Consider the following 15,587-nt stretch of genomic DNA (forward strand, 5'->3'; position numbering starts at 1 on the left):
GATCAAAGGGGGAGACGTGTGGGTTAGCGTATGTGTCCTAAGACCCTCTCTTGGTTAAGTCTGAAGGCCTCTTCACGCATGTAGGAGAGTGCTGGCCACCACTTGGATGGCCAGCGTGTAGTGCACTCATTGGCTGTCTGAAACCCCACCCACCTGCACCCTATTCCACTTGATTGATTTGCTGCAGCTTTGCCCATTGGGCTGCATGCTGTGCTCTCAGCTCAGGTGCAGGCATTCTCCTAGCCCATACTGCAAGGCTGCACTGTTAGCTTGCACCATAATGGATACTGGTCTAAACCTTAATGAAGATATTGCAAGGGGCTGTGAATGCCTCCACCAGTGACTGTGCCATGGCCACCTTTTGCAAGGGGATTGTTCAACTTGCTCAGTCAGCAAATTGCTTTGCTGCCCCCTAAAACACACTAACCTGCAGTCTGTGCTTGAGGATTGAAAAGTTCTGGAGCATTTGGTGGCACTTCCATGCTTTTGCATTGCTTGAGTGGCAGAAATGCTTCAGAGGCCCAATTCCAAGCATGTCAGTGGAGCTGCAGCTGAATGGTCTCAGCTGCAGAAGAATGCTCACTTTTGACAAGCTTTTCCAAGTGCGTGGCTGCTTCCTTCACCACTACCAAACATCTTCCCCCCCGCCCCCTCGCCCGCCCCCCCCCCCCCCCCCCCCCCCCCCGTCAATGCCCTGGCATGTGCCTGAGTCTTTCCTTCAGTCTGTCTGTGCTGTCTTGCTCCGCCACAACTACCCCCACCTCCCGCTCTGGAGCCCTTACCCCAGCACTGAAAACCAGCTGGGAAAAAGCAGCTTGTGTGGCACTTCATCCTTGACGTCCTATAGGCAATGCTCATGAGTGCTGCACAAGGTCGTGTGCACTCAGCTCTGAGTTCCCCTCCAAGTTCAGGTGCACACCCTTTTAAGGCAGTCATGAAGCATGCTGTTCGGAAGTCATGGTGATGTGCGTGCTAAACTTGTACTAAAATGTACCAAATGTACTAAAATGATGTTCGGCGGTGGGAAATGTGGTCCACCATTGATGGGTGCAGCGGACGATTGCAAACTAGTTTCATGATGGTGTAAAACCAATTTTTGGCTTTCTTGTCATATTGTCGAACCCCCCCCCCAACACCACCACCACCATCACCACCACCAACCCCCCCTCTCCACCTGCCATGATGCCTGATGCCAACAGTACCGGAAAGTTCCAACCAATCTCTTATTTGTGATTTGTTTATCAGTTCAACGGGAGTTTTTTAACTGTGGTTGAAGGAGAAGGACAAATTATATCAATGAAAAAAGCACTTTATGAATCAGAATAACAAAAATATATATTTGAATGGAAAGGAAACAAAAAAGAGGAGGAGGGAAAGGGAAAAATATAAATGAAAGATCGAGAGTAAAATGATGAATAAGGAAAGTGAGAGATAAAAAAATAAAAGAATATAAAATAATAAAAGAAAAAAAGCAGAAATCAAGAAATAAGAAGAAGAAAAAGACAGATAAAGAGTAAAAGGAATAGATAAAGAACAAACCTTACATTCATTGAGCAGCTTATCACATCTTCTGGTTATGCTAAAGCTCTTCACATCAAGTGAATTATTTTTGAAGTGCAGTCAATGCTGTCAATTAAGTCTTATCATTAAATTAATTAATGTAGAATACACATTAGTATTGATAAGATAAAATAATTACCTTTGCTGCCATATGTTTTTTCCTTGATTTATCTCTGAATCTTTTATAATAATGTGCTTGCTGGCTCTGTCATTTATTTTCTCAGCTTTTTCCTTCCTTGAAGATCATATTCTTTTGATGGGGCCCTTGGTTATCTGGACATCAATCTTCCTGTATCTCACCCAATTGGCTACTCTGCAACTGTGAATCGAGACTACAAGAGCCTGCAAGTTATTCAGCCATGGAAGACATGCATTTCAGCCTGCCCGCAATCATCACCAGTGTCTGCTCAGGCAATGTGCACTGGTAAACTGCACAGATTTACTATGGTGTTGATATTCTCTGATTACTATCTCAAAGATGGTCACCACCAGCCCCACTAACAACATCCATAATACTCTGTAGTTTGCATGACAATGTTGTAAGCAATGAAGTTAATGACTAAAGTTAGAAGTCTCAAATAATGCAAAAATTCTCATCTGTTTAAGCAATGTTAGAAGTCAGAGTTTGGTTATTTGTTTTTTTGTTGGTGGTGGTAAAAGTTAAGGCCGACCATCATTTCTCTTCTCCTTTGCTGGGGCAAAGTTCAGTGTCCCTTCGGTATCTTAACCAAGTGGTTTTTTATCTTTGACAGTGACTTTCAGCAAACTATTTAACCATAAAAGACAGTACAAGCGTCCTAACTCCTGTCCTCACTCAATTTTCAAATAGGAGCATTTCCCAGCAGGAGTTCACAGAATTGCAGAATGTTTACACCACAGGAAGGTAGTCATTCATTCCGTTATGTCTGAGCTGGTTCTCCACAAGAGCAATTCACCTAGTTGCACTATCCCGCATTCTCCCCATAGCCCTGCACATTCTTCCTTTTCAAAAGATAATCCAATACCCCCTGAATGTCTGAAGTGAATTTTCTCTGTCACACTGTCAGGCTGTGGATTATAGGTCCTAACCACTTGCTGTGCGTCAAAATTTTTCCTTATGTTGCCATTCCTTCTTTTGCAATTACCTTAAACCTGTGACCTCTTGTTCTCAACCCTTCCACCAATGGGAACAGTTTTTCTCTATCTACTCTGTCTGGACACATGATTTTGAATACCTCTATCAAATCTCCTCTCAACCTTCTTTTTGCTAAGGAAAACAGTCCCAACTTCTCCAATCTAGATGTTACAGGACAGAGATCAGGAGCAGAAACCTTGGCCAATTTTTCTACCACTAGTCAGGGCACTGAAGGCAACTGCAGTACCCCCAAATTCTGCTCTAACTGACTCAGCAGAGACCAGGCTTCAAACTGATGACTTAACGCTATCCTGAGTTGTGCATTTCACAATTAGACTATTGGCTGTGGTCCAGAAGTATGCTTTGATTGTACACAATGGAATAGTGTTGAGCTTTGTTGATGTTGGTTTCATGAAGGTTTATTGAATGAAGGATGTTGGCCCACGATATAGGCCCTATAAATAGTGACACGGAAGAAAACTTAATGGTGTCAGCCCTACACATAGTGGTGGTCTCCAACAATATAAAATCACCAAGCTCTCTGTGTACCTGCCTGTTTACGTCTGGTTAATGGATTTGTCAAGGCTCTTTAACATGGCGAAAATATCCCTTTAAAAACAAGAGCAAAAACAGAAATATCAGTCTTTGAGAGAATTTCAAAAAGTGGTATGGTTAAAAGTGTAGTGAAACTAACAAATACTGGGATGAAAAGAGAAAACTGCAAAGCTCATAAGTATGAAATAAAATCAGCAAATTCTGGAAATGCCAACAGGTCAGTCAGCACCTGTAAAGAGAAAATAGTATGTTAGTATTTCAACAGGGAAAACTCACGGCAGAGCTTTGGGCATTTGCTCAGAGACCCAAAGCATCTTTATTCATGCAATAAAAACACGCCAGAGATGGTCTGCAATAAATAGAAATATTTATTATAACAATAAATATGAATTTGTGATAATGTTACAAGTTAGGGATGGCAAATTGATTCCCATCTCTTCATCGCCCATCAATACGGGAATGTTCTGAACTGCTACTACTATTTAAAAAAGATTCAATAAAACTAATTGGTCTATGCCACAGAGTTAATGAAACTGCTAACTTCCATGCATTATATTGAATTAAGAAAGCTCCCTGTAATCAAAAATACAGCGATTTGAATGCTGAACAGTCCTTGATGGCTTATAATAAATAATTTTACAAAAGTAAAAACTGCTGGGATTAAATTAATACAGAAATTGAAATCTGCCGCCTTTGAGGAATTTACTTCCCCCTCTTTAGATCCTTGTACCGCCTACCAGTCCCTGGCCAAGGAAGTTGGCATGCAACTCACTGCCAGGTCTCGGTGCCAGTCCTGCTCTCTAACTTGTTAATGGGAGATACGAAAGAACAGTCAGGAAGGGATCAGCATCAGTCTTCCCTTTCTGCACTCACTATCTACTTCTGACAGGGCTGCCTACAGTTGGCAAATGACTGTGCTGGGCAATTGTGAATATCAAGCCATGGACAGTCATTCTACAATGACAGTCGCCCTGGCATTTTGCCCACCTTACACCTTTGGGCATGAGTGTAGACATGGTATCAGATTTTTAAAATAAGCCATAATGGACTGCAACTTTATCATACGTGACAAAGGGGCAATTAAAAAAAAACAATTATTTTTAAAAATGTAGGTTTAATGTTAGTTTATTAAAATATTACTCAAAAAGAAACTATAACAACATGAACAACACTCACATATGTCTAGCAATAACTAGAATCATGAGCGCTAACTAGTAGTTAGGTGTGTTTCAGCCAAATTTTGAAACTGAATAAAAAGTAAAGGTCACTGAAGGCATTTTAAAATGTATCAATAACAATCTGTAACACCAACAAATTTTTCTTTCTGTATTTTTTTATGTGCAAAGGTTAAAATGATATTTTTACTGCTCGATATTTTCATGCATGGATGTTATAAACATCAAGTGCTCCCATGTGGAGACAAAACTGTGAATTCTCAGTTTGGTTTATTATAAATAAAAGAATCATCATTCCACAGAGATACTTTTTTATGATGGTATGTTTAAAACAAATTGAATAGTTTTTTTTAGCTACAAGCTTTTTAATACTTTGCCTTCTTGTTCATCATCACTGTGGACCATCTCCACTCTTTGTGGCTGTGATGGAGCAGACATTGGGGTTGTGAAGACATTTTCCAGTGCTCCAACGTCTAACTGTGGCACGGAGTTCAGGTACTCTTCTCCTCCCAGGTTGTTAGAGTGGAGTCCTTCCTCAATGCTGCTATTGCTCCTGGAGTCCGTGTTGCGTTGACAGTCATCTGGGTATTCCCTAAAAGGGTAATCTCTATTCAGTGCAGAGAACATAGCCTCATGCTTCTGGTATCGGTCCTCGTAGTAGCCTAGGCATTCAGACATGCTGTTTGCAAAATCGCCATAACCATAGGGTGGTCTACTGTAAGGACAAGTACTGTAGAGGGAAAACAGATAAAATCAGAGAAATGTTTGCTCATAAGTTATGGTCACTGACAATCGACAACAGATAGAAGCGTAGAGCATGTTACAAAGGCATAATGAAACAAACAATTTGGAGGACATTATAAACCAAAAAAGGAAAGTTTAGCAAGATAATTGCTATGTTAAAATATATTCCTGAAGTTGCTGTCCTTGAACCACCCTGCCACATCAATTTTCACCTCTCATCAAAAGACATTATCTAGATCTTCTGCTTGGTTGTTATGCTCACTGAAGTGCAGATAGAACTTGCACACATTGAACTGATGTGTCTCTGATCCAATCCGGTTTTATGGCCCATAGTTTTTTAAATCATTTTGGTGAATTCCCCAGCCTCCTGGAGGAGAGTAGAAGGTTGGCTGTAGTAGGCCTGGCTGGCCACAAGCCTGTTCTTCTTAAATCGCACAGGTTTCAAGAGCAAAAACCAGACATGACACTGGAAGATATAATTCCCTCAATTTGTATAACATTTAAACATGCCAGCACATACTGGCCAGTCACTTCTTCCAGAAATCCTGAAATTGCCACAAGCAAGCATGGAGGTGGTGGAACAGCTCTGGAGAAAATCTCCACCACATCCTGCTGGACATATGCTGGCTCCTCGTTGCGAAAGGGATTTCTAGTAGAAATTCTTAGCTGGAGTCTTTTTATTATTGAGGCATTTATTAGAGAGGGACAAAGGTGAAGCATCAGGCTCCATAATGCATGACATCACCAGGGTTGAAATCGGACATAGACGAGGACACAGATAGAGAAGTAGTGTAAAATAATGATAAACTTGGGTTTTAGAAATTGTAAGAAGGCTGGAGGAATGGAAGAAAAAGGAGGGCATTGGATTCCATCATTCTAAAGTTGCGGGAAAGAAAGATACAGAGTAGAAACTGTGTTTTGATTGCAACTCAGTATTGATAAGTGGGGATATAAAGGAATTTTTAGAGCAGCACAAGCCAGAGAAGTGCAAAAACATAATTAATAATAAGAAAGGTTACAAAAGGGAAAGGGAAAAAAATGAGAGAAAGGTTGCAGGCTAGGGGAGGAATTGTCTGTCACAAAACAATATTTTTTATTCTTGTCATCTGACTGGAAATTGCAGGAAACTGCTGGTAACGTCTTCCCAGATATCTGAGAAGTACTTGGACTTTATAGAAACTAAGAGTTATTTTGGGGAGAAGAAGTGGCACAAAAGAGGAGTCCACATTATTTTGATGGGGTAATTTTATGAATGGAGGGGATTTGAGAGTTACAGTTGAGATCATGGAACCAGAAACATTTGAAGGTGACTATAAACTAAAAGATGAAGCTCTGTGTGACAGGAAGAAATTGTTGGAGATTTTGTTGTTATTGCCCAGGCATTAGGCATCTCTGTGGTAGAGAACAGAATGGAAAACTTGGTGAGGAGATTTGCACGCTATAAACAGAATCCACTTGTTTTTTCTCCCATCGATTTCAAAGGAAGGAAAATGTAATCAGCTCTGTTACTGGTGTAGGACCCCTCTCGCTAGATTTTTCTTTCTGTACTTCATTCAGACAATGCTTAATATTAGGTGGTAAACAAATAAATACACCCCTGTATATTTGGAAATTGAAAGTAATAAGATTTTCGATGCCACACTGAAGGGTATGGTATGATTGGCCCTGATATTTTTGGCAATCCAAAGACAGTAAAGACTGGGAAATATTGTGAATCAGTGTTGGGGTGGGGGTTCAGAGCTGCAATTAGGATGGAGGGACAACTGGGAAATATTGTAGGTCTGTGGGCAGGGGTGTTTGGACCAGCAATCATGAAGTGGGGGAACCAAGAAACATCATGGGAAGAATTTTCCCCCCCGTCAGGAATGTTGTGCGGGGGCAGGCGGAAGCGAGGGCTAACCCAATTGTTGTCCCTGATCGGATACCAATTAAGGCCCACCCAGCGAGATGCACACCCGGAAGCGCTGTGTGCTCCAAGTGCGGGCAGGGGGGATTCCCTGAGTCGGGGCCTGAGCTCTTTCGCCCGCATAATTAGTTTAACTTCCGGAAAATTTAATGAAGGTGAAAAACATCTTTAAGGACATGTGAAACTGTCACATGAGATGGGACATGTCCATTAATCTTTTCAAAAATTTTTATTAAATTAATAAACTCTTCAGGAAACCTCATCCCGCCCTTAGTTTCATTAAAAATGCGAAGGCCCCCTGCCCAACAACCTTAAGGTGGTGATGTCGGGATGCCCACCCCTGCTCGCCAACGGGAAAATTCTTCCCTATGGGTTGGTGGGTATCGACCTGGCAATTGCAGATTAGGTGGGTGAGGGCAGGGGTGGGTAGTGCTTGACTGATCATGGTAAAAGAATTGCTTGAGGGGCGGGGAGCACTCCTGCTCCTCCGGGTCCACTAGCAGTGCACTAAAAAGCACTTACCTGCTGGATCTGCAGCTCCCTTTAGCTGATGGGTTTCCACCTAGAAAACCAGTCCACTAGCATTAAATTTAAATTAAAGACAAAATATTAAAAATAGAATCTTATTTTAATCTTATAATTATGGACATGCCTTTCCAGAATGGGTTACTTGGATATCACAAAATCCACCATCAGGTGCATTAATGGCAAGCTGGGGTCAGGGTTTATAAATTTGCTCTTTGAACCCCTCTGGATCCTTTCCCACCTATCATAGGGTGCTTAAATTCCCACCATCCAGTCACTGTGGTGTGAAATGATTGTGAATTGTGTGAATTAAAGAAAGTTCTTGAATATTCAGTGGAATCATGAGCTGAAGAATTAATAGGGCCTGATGATGATTGGAGCAATAAGCATTATGGATGGTGAAAATGTGGCAGTGGGCGGAGGTCTGGGGAACCCCTAAGTTAATGGGAAAAGAGTCAAAGAATGATCATCCTAAGTGCAGACTGAATGACTGTAGATAGCCATGAGCCTAACTTTGGCAACTTGTAGAAGTTCAAAATGCCAAATTCTGGCTTTGGAAACTATCCATGGTAATGAGAGATAACTCACCAAAATGCTCAAAGTCAGAGTGCCAAAGTAACATAACATAAGCAACAAGATCGCCAGCAGTATGGCCATGCCGAAAACCATCAATGATTAGACTGGAACTTTTATATTGAAGGATAAGGTGAGAGTTAACACCATCTTAAACTTTGGAGGCAATCTAACCGTTACTGGGAAAAATTCTTGATTGCAGATTGCCTGTTCCTTGCCCAAATAATTGATGGTCAGCAGTGGGAATTTGGGGGGCGGTGGAGGGGAAGCTTTAATGTCCCGTCAAAGGGACATCCAAAGTCCATCTAATTAAATTTTAAGGTGAACCTGTAAATTTGTGTACAGTATGTCACCCAAGACAATTGGGAAGCTACTCACACATTACACTTCAAGGAGAAGTACTTACTTGGCTGTAAAGCCCTTTAGACACCCTGAGGTTGTGAAAGGTGCCATATTAATGAAAGTTCTTTCTTTTCTCTTTGAAGAGAGGACTTGTGACAAGTAAGCACGGGTAAATTCAGAAGCATACATCTGAACGGAATCTGAAGATAACGGTGGGTGATATCATCAGCTTTAAAGGCTTTATTGCAATCTAGATAGCAGAGAATCTGACTGACTTAGCATACCAGAAATGTGATGTTCATATTGGTCGAACAGAGTAGAATAATGGAAGAAAGTCTTTACTAAGATTATTGCTATTGCAGTTGTATGAGAAATGAGCCAATGGGGCATCTGTTAATGTTCATTAGAGATCACTTTGCATTGATGCAAAAATAATAGCACAGCAGGAGTCAAAGATAATACTAATGTACAATATGGTTTGTCATTGTGCTTTCTGGACCAAAAGCTATAGAGAGGGTAAAAGGATAACAATCTTCGTTACTATTCAACACTCCCTCCTGTATTAGAGCATGAGTATGCATGTGTGTATTGGGTTGAGAAAAGAATAAAACACAACTGTGATGCCCTCATGCTCACACATGAAGAATGGCGACTTGGATGGGGTCTGAGCAGGCTGCTGCCATATAACCGAAGTGTACTAGTCACTGCCTTGACATGAAGTGTGGGGGACATAAATTAGGAAAATGGAGAAAAAATATAGAAAATTGGCTAAAAAAATACTTAGAAGTTTCACTAAGTTGGGAAAATAGATTTGCTATGCTTTAGAGTTGTTTACAGATAGGTGATATGTGGCCAGGTGTCGGGTCATCTTCCACTGTGTTTGCTGGATGACAGATTTTGATTAGCTAATGAGAAGATCTTTCAGAAGTACTGAATGCATAACAGTGAGTCTCCACAGGTCACAGGACACAGGATTACTTGTTGTGGTTGGCTCCTATATAGAATGGTGGACCTCAATGTTTTAATCAGTAGTCAGATTACATCAAATAAGCAAAATGTCATTGTCTAAGGGGTGCGGTGAGCTGGTGAGATAGTGAAGTTGAAGCCAAAGATCAGCCATGATCACATTGAATGATGGAGAAGGTTCGATGGGCCATATGGCCTATGCCCCTCCTATTTCCTATGTTCTTATGTCTAAGGAATTTGCCAATTAAAACTGCCCATTCTAAGAATATTCACAGTTGATTAAAAGAAGCATTTCTTCAGGAGTTCCTACAATCTCAACCAATGAATCCCTGGTCGAACAAAAATTCCAATTGTTTTTAAATTTTACATAGAAAAGTAATATAGCTCCATCATTTGTACCAAGCACTCCAAGAGCAAGTGTAATATAGCTAATTGTAAAGTAAAGCTTCCTTTACCCTGACCCCCAAAAAAACTCGTTAGCCTCAACCTCATAAGTGTGGCCACCTATGTACTAATATCATGTTGTAAATTACATATAAGCCATCCTTGTGGCCTCTAAGTGAGATTGCCAGTTGATGTCAAAATTGGACAGTTGTATGTGTATCTACAACCAGTAGGGACTGGGTTGAAACTGTCCAAAGTTATTTCTTGTAAGACTGTTACAGCTGTTATCAATTCCATGTCCCAGAGACCAGAATTTTACCTTCGGTGTGTGGGCGAGTGCCTGACATGCTGGAACATAATATGATGTGCAGTGACATCGGGCGTGCATCCCAACATCACCGCATATTCCTGCGATAATTTGTTTGGCGGGCGTGCGCTGGAATCGGCTGCATGTCCGTCAATAATTGTAAAGCTTATTAAGGTCATTAAGGACCTAATTAACCTGAAATTTACACTGCCCGTCCAACCTAATTAAACAAAACCTTTATTTTAAAAGTAAAAACATGTCCCATCTCATGTGACACAAGAGGGGACGTGTTTCATTAAATTTTTGATGTCTTTACAGCTCCGTGCCTCAGGGAGATTGAAGCACCCTTTCACGTGCATGTATGAACTGCGCGCTAGACCCGACTCTCCTTTCCCACCTCCTGCCTGCACAGGTAACGCTGAGCGCTACCGCTCATGATCCACCCACACATTAAATCGCGGTGCGGAGCTGATCATGGGCAGCGGTTAGCTACCGGACCACCCCCACGTGCTTCCGCTGAGCCCACCCGAGGCGGGAAAAATTCAGGCCAGAAGGTATAAACCACTGAGCCACTGAGTTCCCTTAATAGATTTTCTTGTGAACAATGAGTTGATAATGTGCATTGTATGCTGGCCTTACCACATGACTGCAAGTTGACATCACTCCATAATGAGGTGTTAGCTGATTTAAAATATTTGGCTAATTGTGCCAGTGGCTATTGCATGTTGCACTTGGACAGCTCCATGGTCATGATGGGGTGATGGGTGGGGTGATGCAGTTGTCAAGTAACTGTTAAAAGGGTACTGGCTGCCTTTGAAGATGTGTTGAGCCCTGAAGATCCTGAGGGGCTGCTCCTCCAGTGCAAGTGTGCTACAGCAGCATCACCATTCAACCAAGCCCAATGACAGAAACCATGACTCTGCGTTCTATTTGCATGGCCAAAGCAGGGTGTGCTGTGCCTGCAAGGACATTTCAGTGGCTGCTGTCCTAGTCTGCCTGCCTAAGATGGAACAGCATACAGATGGATATGACCCCAGATTCTTTTAGACCAAAAAATAAATTGACCAAAAAAATAGTCTTTGTTGCAGTGCTGAGCCCAAATTTTTACTCTTCATTGTGGCGAGAAGCCCGGAAATGGCTGAAATTTCTAAGTCCTGCTCCCGAACCTGGCATTTCCCATTTTCATGGTGATTGGAGTGGAGTGGGGCCAAGGTTCATGCATGTGTGATTTATGGTGGTAGCAGGCCATTTAAATCACCAGCTGCCTCCACTGAAGTGGGATTTTGGTAGACCGGGGCAGAATTTTGCCCTTGATGGGTGGGTGGGCCCCACCGGCTCGGTGGCGGGTTGCCGATCGCCGCCACTGAAACAGGGCCCACCGCCATTTTAAGTGGGCGGGTTGCCCGATGGGAAGCGCTATGTGCTTCCTGTGTGGGGGGGGGAGGGCTTCCCCAACTGTCAGAGTGCGCTTTTGCGTGCATGCGAGCGAAAGAGTGCACATCTCCCTGAGGCTAAGTGCTGCCTCAGGGAGAGTGCTAACAGTGTTTGAAACTTTAAAATTAGAAAAGTAAAAAAATTATTAACATGTCCCCCTCATCTGACAATGTCACACGAGATGGGACATGTTAATAAATATCACAAAAACTTTATTAAACTTTTTTAAAACAGACATGAAACCTCATCCCGCCAGTGGATGAGGTTTCATGTTTTTTCAGAAGCCCGCTGGGGCTCCTGGCCTGCCCGCCAGCCTTAAGGTTGGACGGGCAAGGCCTTTAATTGGTTTAACTACCCCGTCAATGGCCTCAATTGGTCACTGACAGGTCAGTGGGTGGACAGCTGATTGCGCTGTCTGCCCGCCTTCCTGAATATTTAAATGGGATGGGATGACATCAGAGGTTCCGCCTGATGTCATCACGCGTCATTTTCGCATCAGCGAGTGGGCCCTGCCCCCTGCTAGCCAATGGAAAAATTCTGCCCCAGGAGTGTGAAACCCAGAATGTGCAGAACAGAGCAGGTAAGAGGTCTGAACTTAGTGGATTCTTTTGGATAGCTGTATACCCCTTTGGATAGGGTCCTAGGACCCTTTTGGGAGAGGTAAGGCACCCTTTTGGAGAGATAAGGCACCCTTTGGGATGTTAAAAGTGAACGTAACTGTGCACTTTTTTACATATAAACTCATTGGAACTGTCCAGCTGTCAAACAACTGTTAAAGAATGACACAGCTGTCAAAGCTGTCAAGGGATTGTCCAAGGATACTAGGTGAGTTGGCATGGAGGGGTAAGGGCAAAGGGTGGTCGGTGAGGGGCATGGGATTGGAATAGGGAGTATGAGGGGCCATAGGAGGTGGGTAGAGTGGCATGGGTTGTCATGGGGGCTATGATGGATGGGTAGAGGGGTGTGCATTGGCTTAGGGGGTTTGAGGGGTCATGGGGATGGATGGGGAGCATCGGTTGGCATAGGTTGGCTTGGGTAGGGAGTGTGTGAGAGGGTGAGAGCTGGAAAGATGCTTTTTGTTTTAATCTTTTTAAAATTTATTCAAACACAGTGCCAGAGCACAGAGGCAGGCCTTCTGCCCAGCACACCTCCCCACTCAGCAGCCTCCGCACTTGTCCTGGTGTTGGCCATTCTGACTCCTATTTTAGCCTGCCCACAGCCCCCACCCCCAACTGAAAATCTGGCCTGTGGATGAACATTTTTAAAGGTTGGGTTTGCCAAGTTGGGAAATCTCCCAATTCCCTGCACCTGACCTGGGGACTAAAACAGGGTCGTGGGCCGGGTTTTTCCAGCCCCATTGTGGGCGGGACCCACCGCGGGCGAGGCGGCTCCCCAGCCAAAAATCCATTGACTTGAGGTGGGACCGGAAGATCGCAGCAGCAGGCAGGTGCAGAAAATCCCGTCCTTGGTCTCTGCAAACTAAATTAATCAAACTCTCCAGGATCTATTATCTTAGTCTCAGAAGACTCATGCCAGCAACTAGGGAAAAGGAGTTAGAGGATCTGGCCATTCACCTCACTTCCCTCTTCCCCTCTGGAATGTAAAGGTGCACTGCAAGTGGGGTAGAATCCTAACAAAACAAAGTTCCTCCCTAAATTTCTGCCCCAGGAATTTCAGGGCCTTAGCCTTTACAGGTCTCCACAGGAAATATATGATGTGAGAATCAAGTCTTGGAGGTTAGGGGGCAAGTAGGCCTTACAACAAGAGGTGGCCCCATGTGTAGCAAGGGTTCAACCGACATGACAGGAGCACCATTTGTTTGAAGGCTTTTCTTGAAGGACCTGTTTCAAACAGACACCGGACATCTGGGGTGCTACTTTGGTGCTCAGGATCATTATGGTGCTTGTCCTTAATTTACATAGAAATTGGGGCCTCAGTGAGCCTTGCAAACAGTATGTTGCCCAACTGTGTAATATCCTTCTAAACATTTTGACCACCACACATGCACATTTGAATTTCTGGGCATATTAACATACTAGGTTGTTTCCTACAATTGAAAACAAATATATTCCCAGCTCTCATCTATGTTTCGATATAAATTAGGTTCTAACCATGAAGACATTGCAATTCTAAACCTAATTCCACATACCTTGAAGGGAAGTAGGGTGGTCCAGGCAAGAAATAAGGATGGTGAAATGGAAATCGGGCAGCAGCTCCAAACAAATTAGCAGCATGCCCCATGGGTGGATGCTGGTAAGCATGTGGATGTGGAAGAGTTGCTGAAGGCATTGGTGGTGGATTTCTCGGGCAGTTGGAAACAGTGGGTATCTCCTTTTGTGCCGGTACTTCAGGTATGGTACCTCTGTTGTGGGTGTTATTAGTTTCATTGGTAGAACTTCTTTTGCTAACATCCACTGGCATCGTAGGTATCCTTTGCTCTGAACAATTTGACACTGCACTTGGACCAGGAACCTCGTGATGGACCTCACTCCTACTGTGTCCTGGAGGACAAGTGGCTGGCACAGTGGGGTGACTGGATATGTTTTGCGTAGGCAGGCCAACCTGGACAGGATTTGTTTGTGGATAAAGTATAATTGAATTTGGACGAGGACCTTGAGCAACTGGCATGCGCAGAGACTGGCTTTGACCTGCTGGAGAATTAGGACATCACAAGTTATAGGACAAGACATTATGAAGTCAGTTGAAATATATTAAATGGCTTCACAGCTTCAAATTATAATCATCAATATTTATCAAGAATGACCTTTAAAACAATTGATCCTAAATCATTCCATGGTCTGAAAACTTATGTCTTTCAATATCCTCCCACTCATTAAGACATTGAAGATTTCAGTTTTACAGGCCATTGATGCTGCAAATTGGTGGGGATTTTTAATATTGTCCCATTCAAACTACATCATTGGTCCCCAGTTATGGACTACTGGCAATGGCTGGCTAGCATAGTGACCATAATTGTTTATAAAATCCAGGTGCTGCATAAAAGGGACATAGGCTAACCTACCTGGTTATGGAGTGTCACAATGTTACATTGACAGTGCCAAAAAAAAATCCAACAATCATCATTGTTACTGTGGCAGGTAGCAACTTGAGCAAATACTAGTACCAGTTATCAGCAGTCCATGAACTTCTATGCAGAGCTAAATCTCTATCACTCTGTTCGTTAATAACGTAAAGTAAATTGCAGTTTTTGTGAACAATGCCAACAAAGTAAAAATGTGTTATAACTGAGAATAATTACAAAGTTAAATAAATCAATAACAATGTATCATTATATAGATCTGTAATTAGATTTACATAATTAAATTTAGCTCACTGGTGTCTTCATGAAGCCCTCTAGAGTTTTGTTGCTTTTCCTTCAATTTTATAGCTGCATTTAGCTCCTTTGTCGTATATTACAATTCTCTTTTAAAATCTATTGACAGAGCTATAACATCTCCCAATTGTTACTTCATGAAATTAGCAGATTTGAACTCTTGACTTCAATTTGGTTGGCTCTGTGAAAGTCTCTCTTGCCTCAATATGCCCCTGCTTATGGAATTTTATTGGCCTTTTTCAGCAAGACATTAACCTGTTGTGAAATTCAAGCATGTTCCATTACATTTCTGAATTCTAGTGTTAATGATTTTTCATTTTATTATTGTACTTGACTTCTTGAAGTTGCAAGCAGTGTTTTGGAAGTGCTATACTTCCAAACTTTATTTGCCTGAAAGTGTTAGTAATTTCAGCTCTGCAGAATATCATGGGCACAACGTGATATTTATAATGCAGGGAACTGACCACATACGTCCAGTCAGGTCATGTAAAAAACTCATTAGCACGTCATCTATATGACACCTTCCTTTAAAATATTATCACTATCACTGCACAAAATTATATCTCTGCAAATACAAACTTGTATGTCATTTGTTTCATAAGAATGATAACAGAACTCAGAGCTATACCTATTGAAATACTAAAAAAGCCTGGGTTATTTTCTCAATA

At 42.4% G+C, this 15,587-nt stretch overlaps 1 protein-coding gene across 1 annotated transcript in view; it reads right to left on the bottom strand.

Annotated features, from left to right (window-relative positions):
* Positions 1–4,758: 4,758 nt before the first annotated feature.
* Positions 4,759–15,587, bottom strand: part of LOC121281465 (transcription factor SOX-30-like) — a 40,900-nt gene continuing 30,071 nt past the window's right edge. The window contains exons 5-6 of the mRNA XM_041194412.1: positions 13,735–14,233; positions 4,759–5,134 (exon numbers count right to left, since the gene is read on the bottom strand). Of these exons, the coding sequence (XP_041050346.1) occupies positions 4,759–5,134; positions 13,735–14,233 (875 nt within the window). The remainder of the gene's footprint in view (positions 5,135–13,734; positions 14,234–15,587) is intronic.

The sequence above is a fragment of the Carcharodon carcharias genome, chromosome 8 (assembly GCF_017639515.1).
Source record: "Carcharodon carcharias isolate sCarCar2 chromosome 8, sCarCar2.pri, whole genome shotgun sequence".
NCBI classification, from domain to species: Eukaryota; Metazoa; Chordata; class Chondrichthyes; order Lamniformes; family Lamnidae; genus Carcharodon; species Carcharodon carcharias.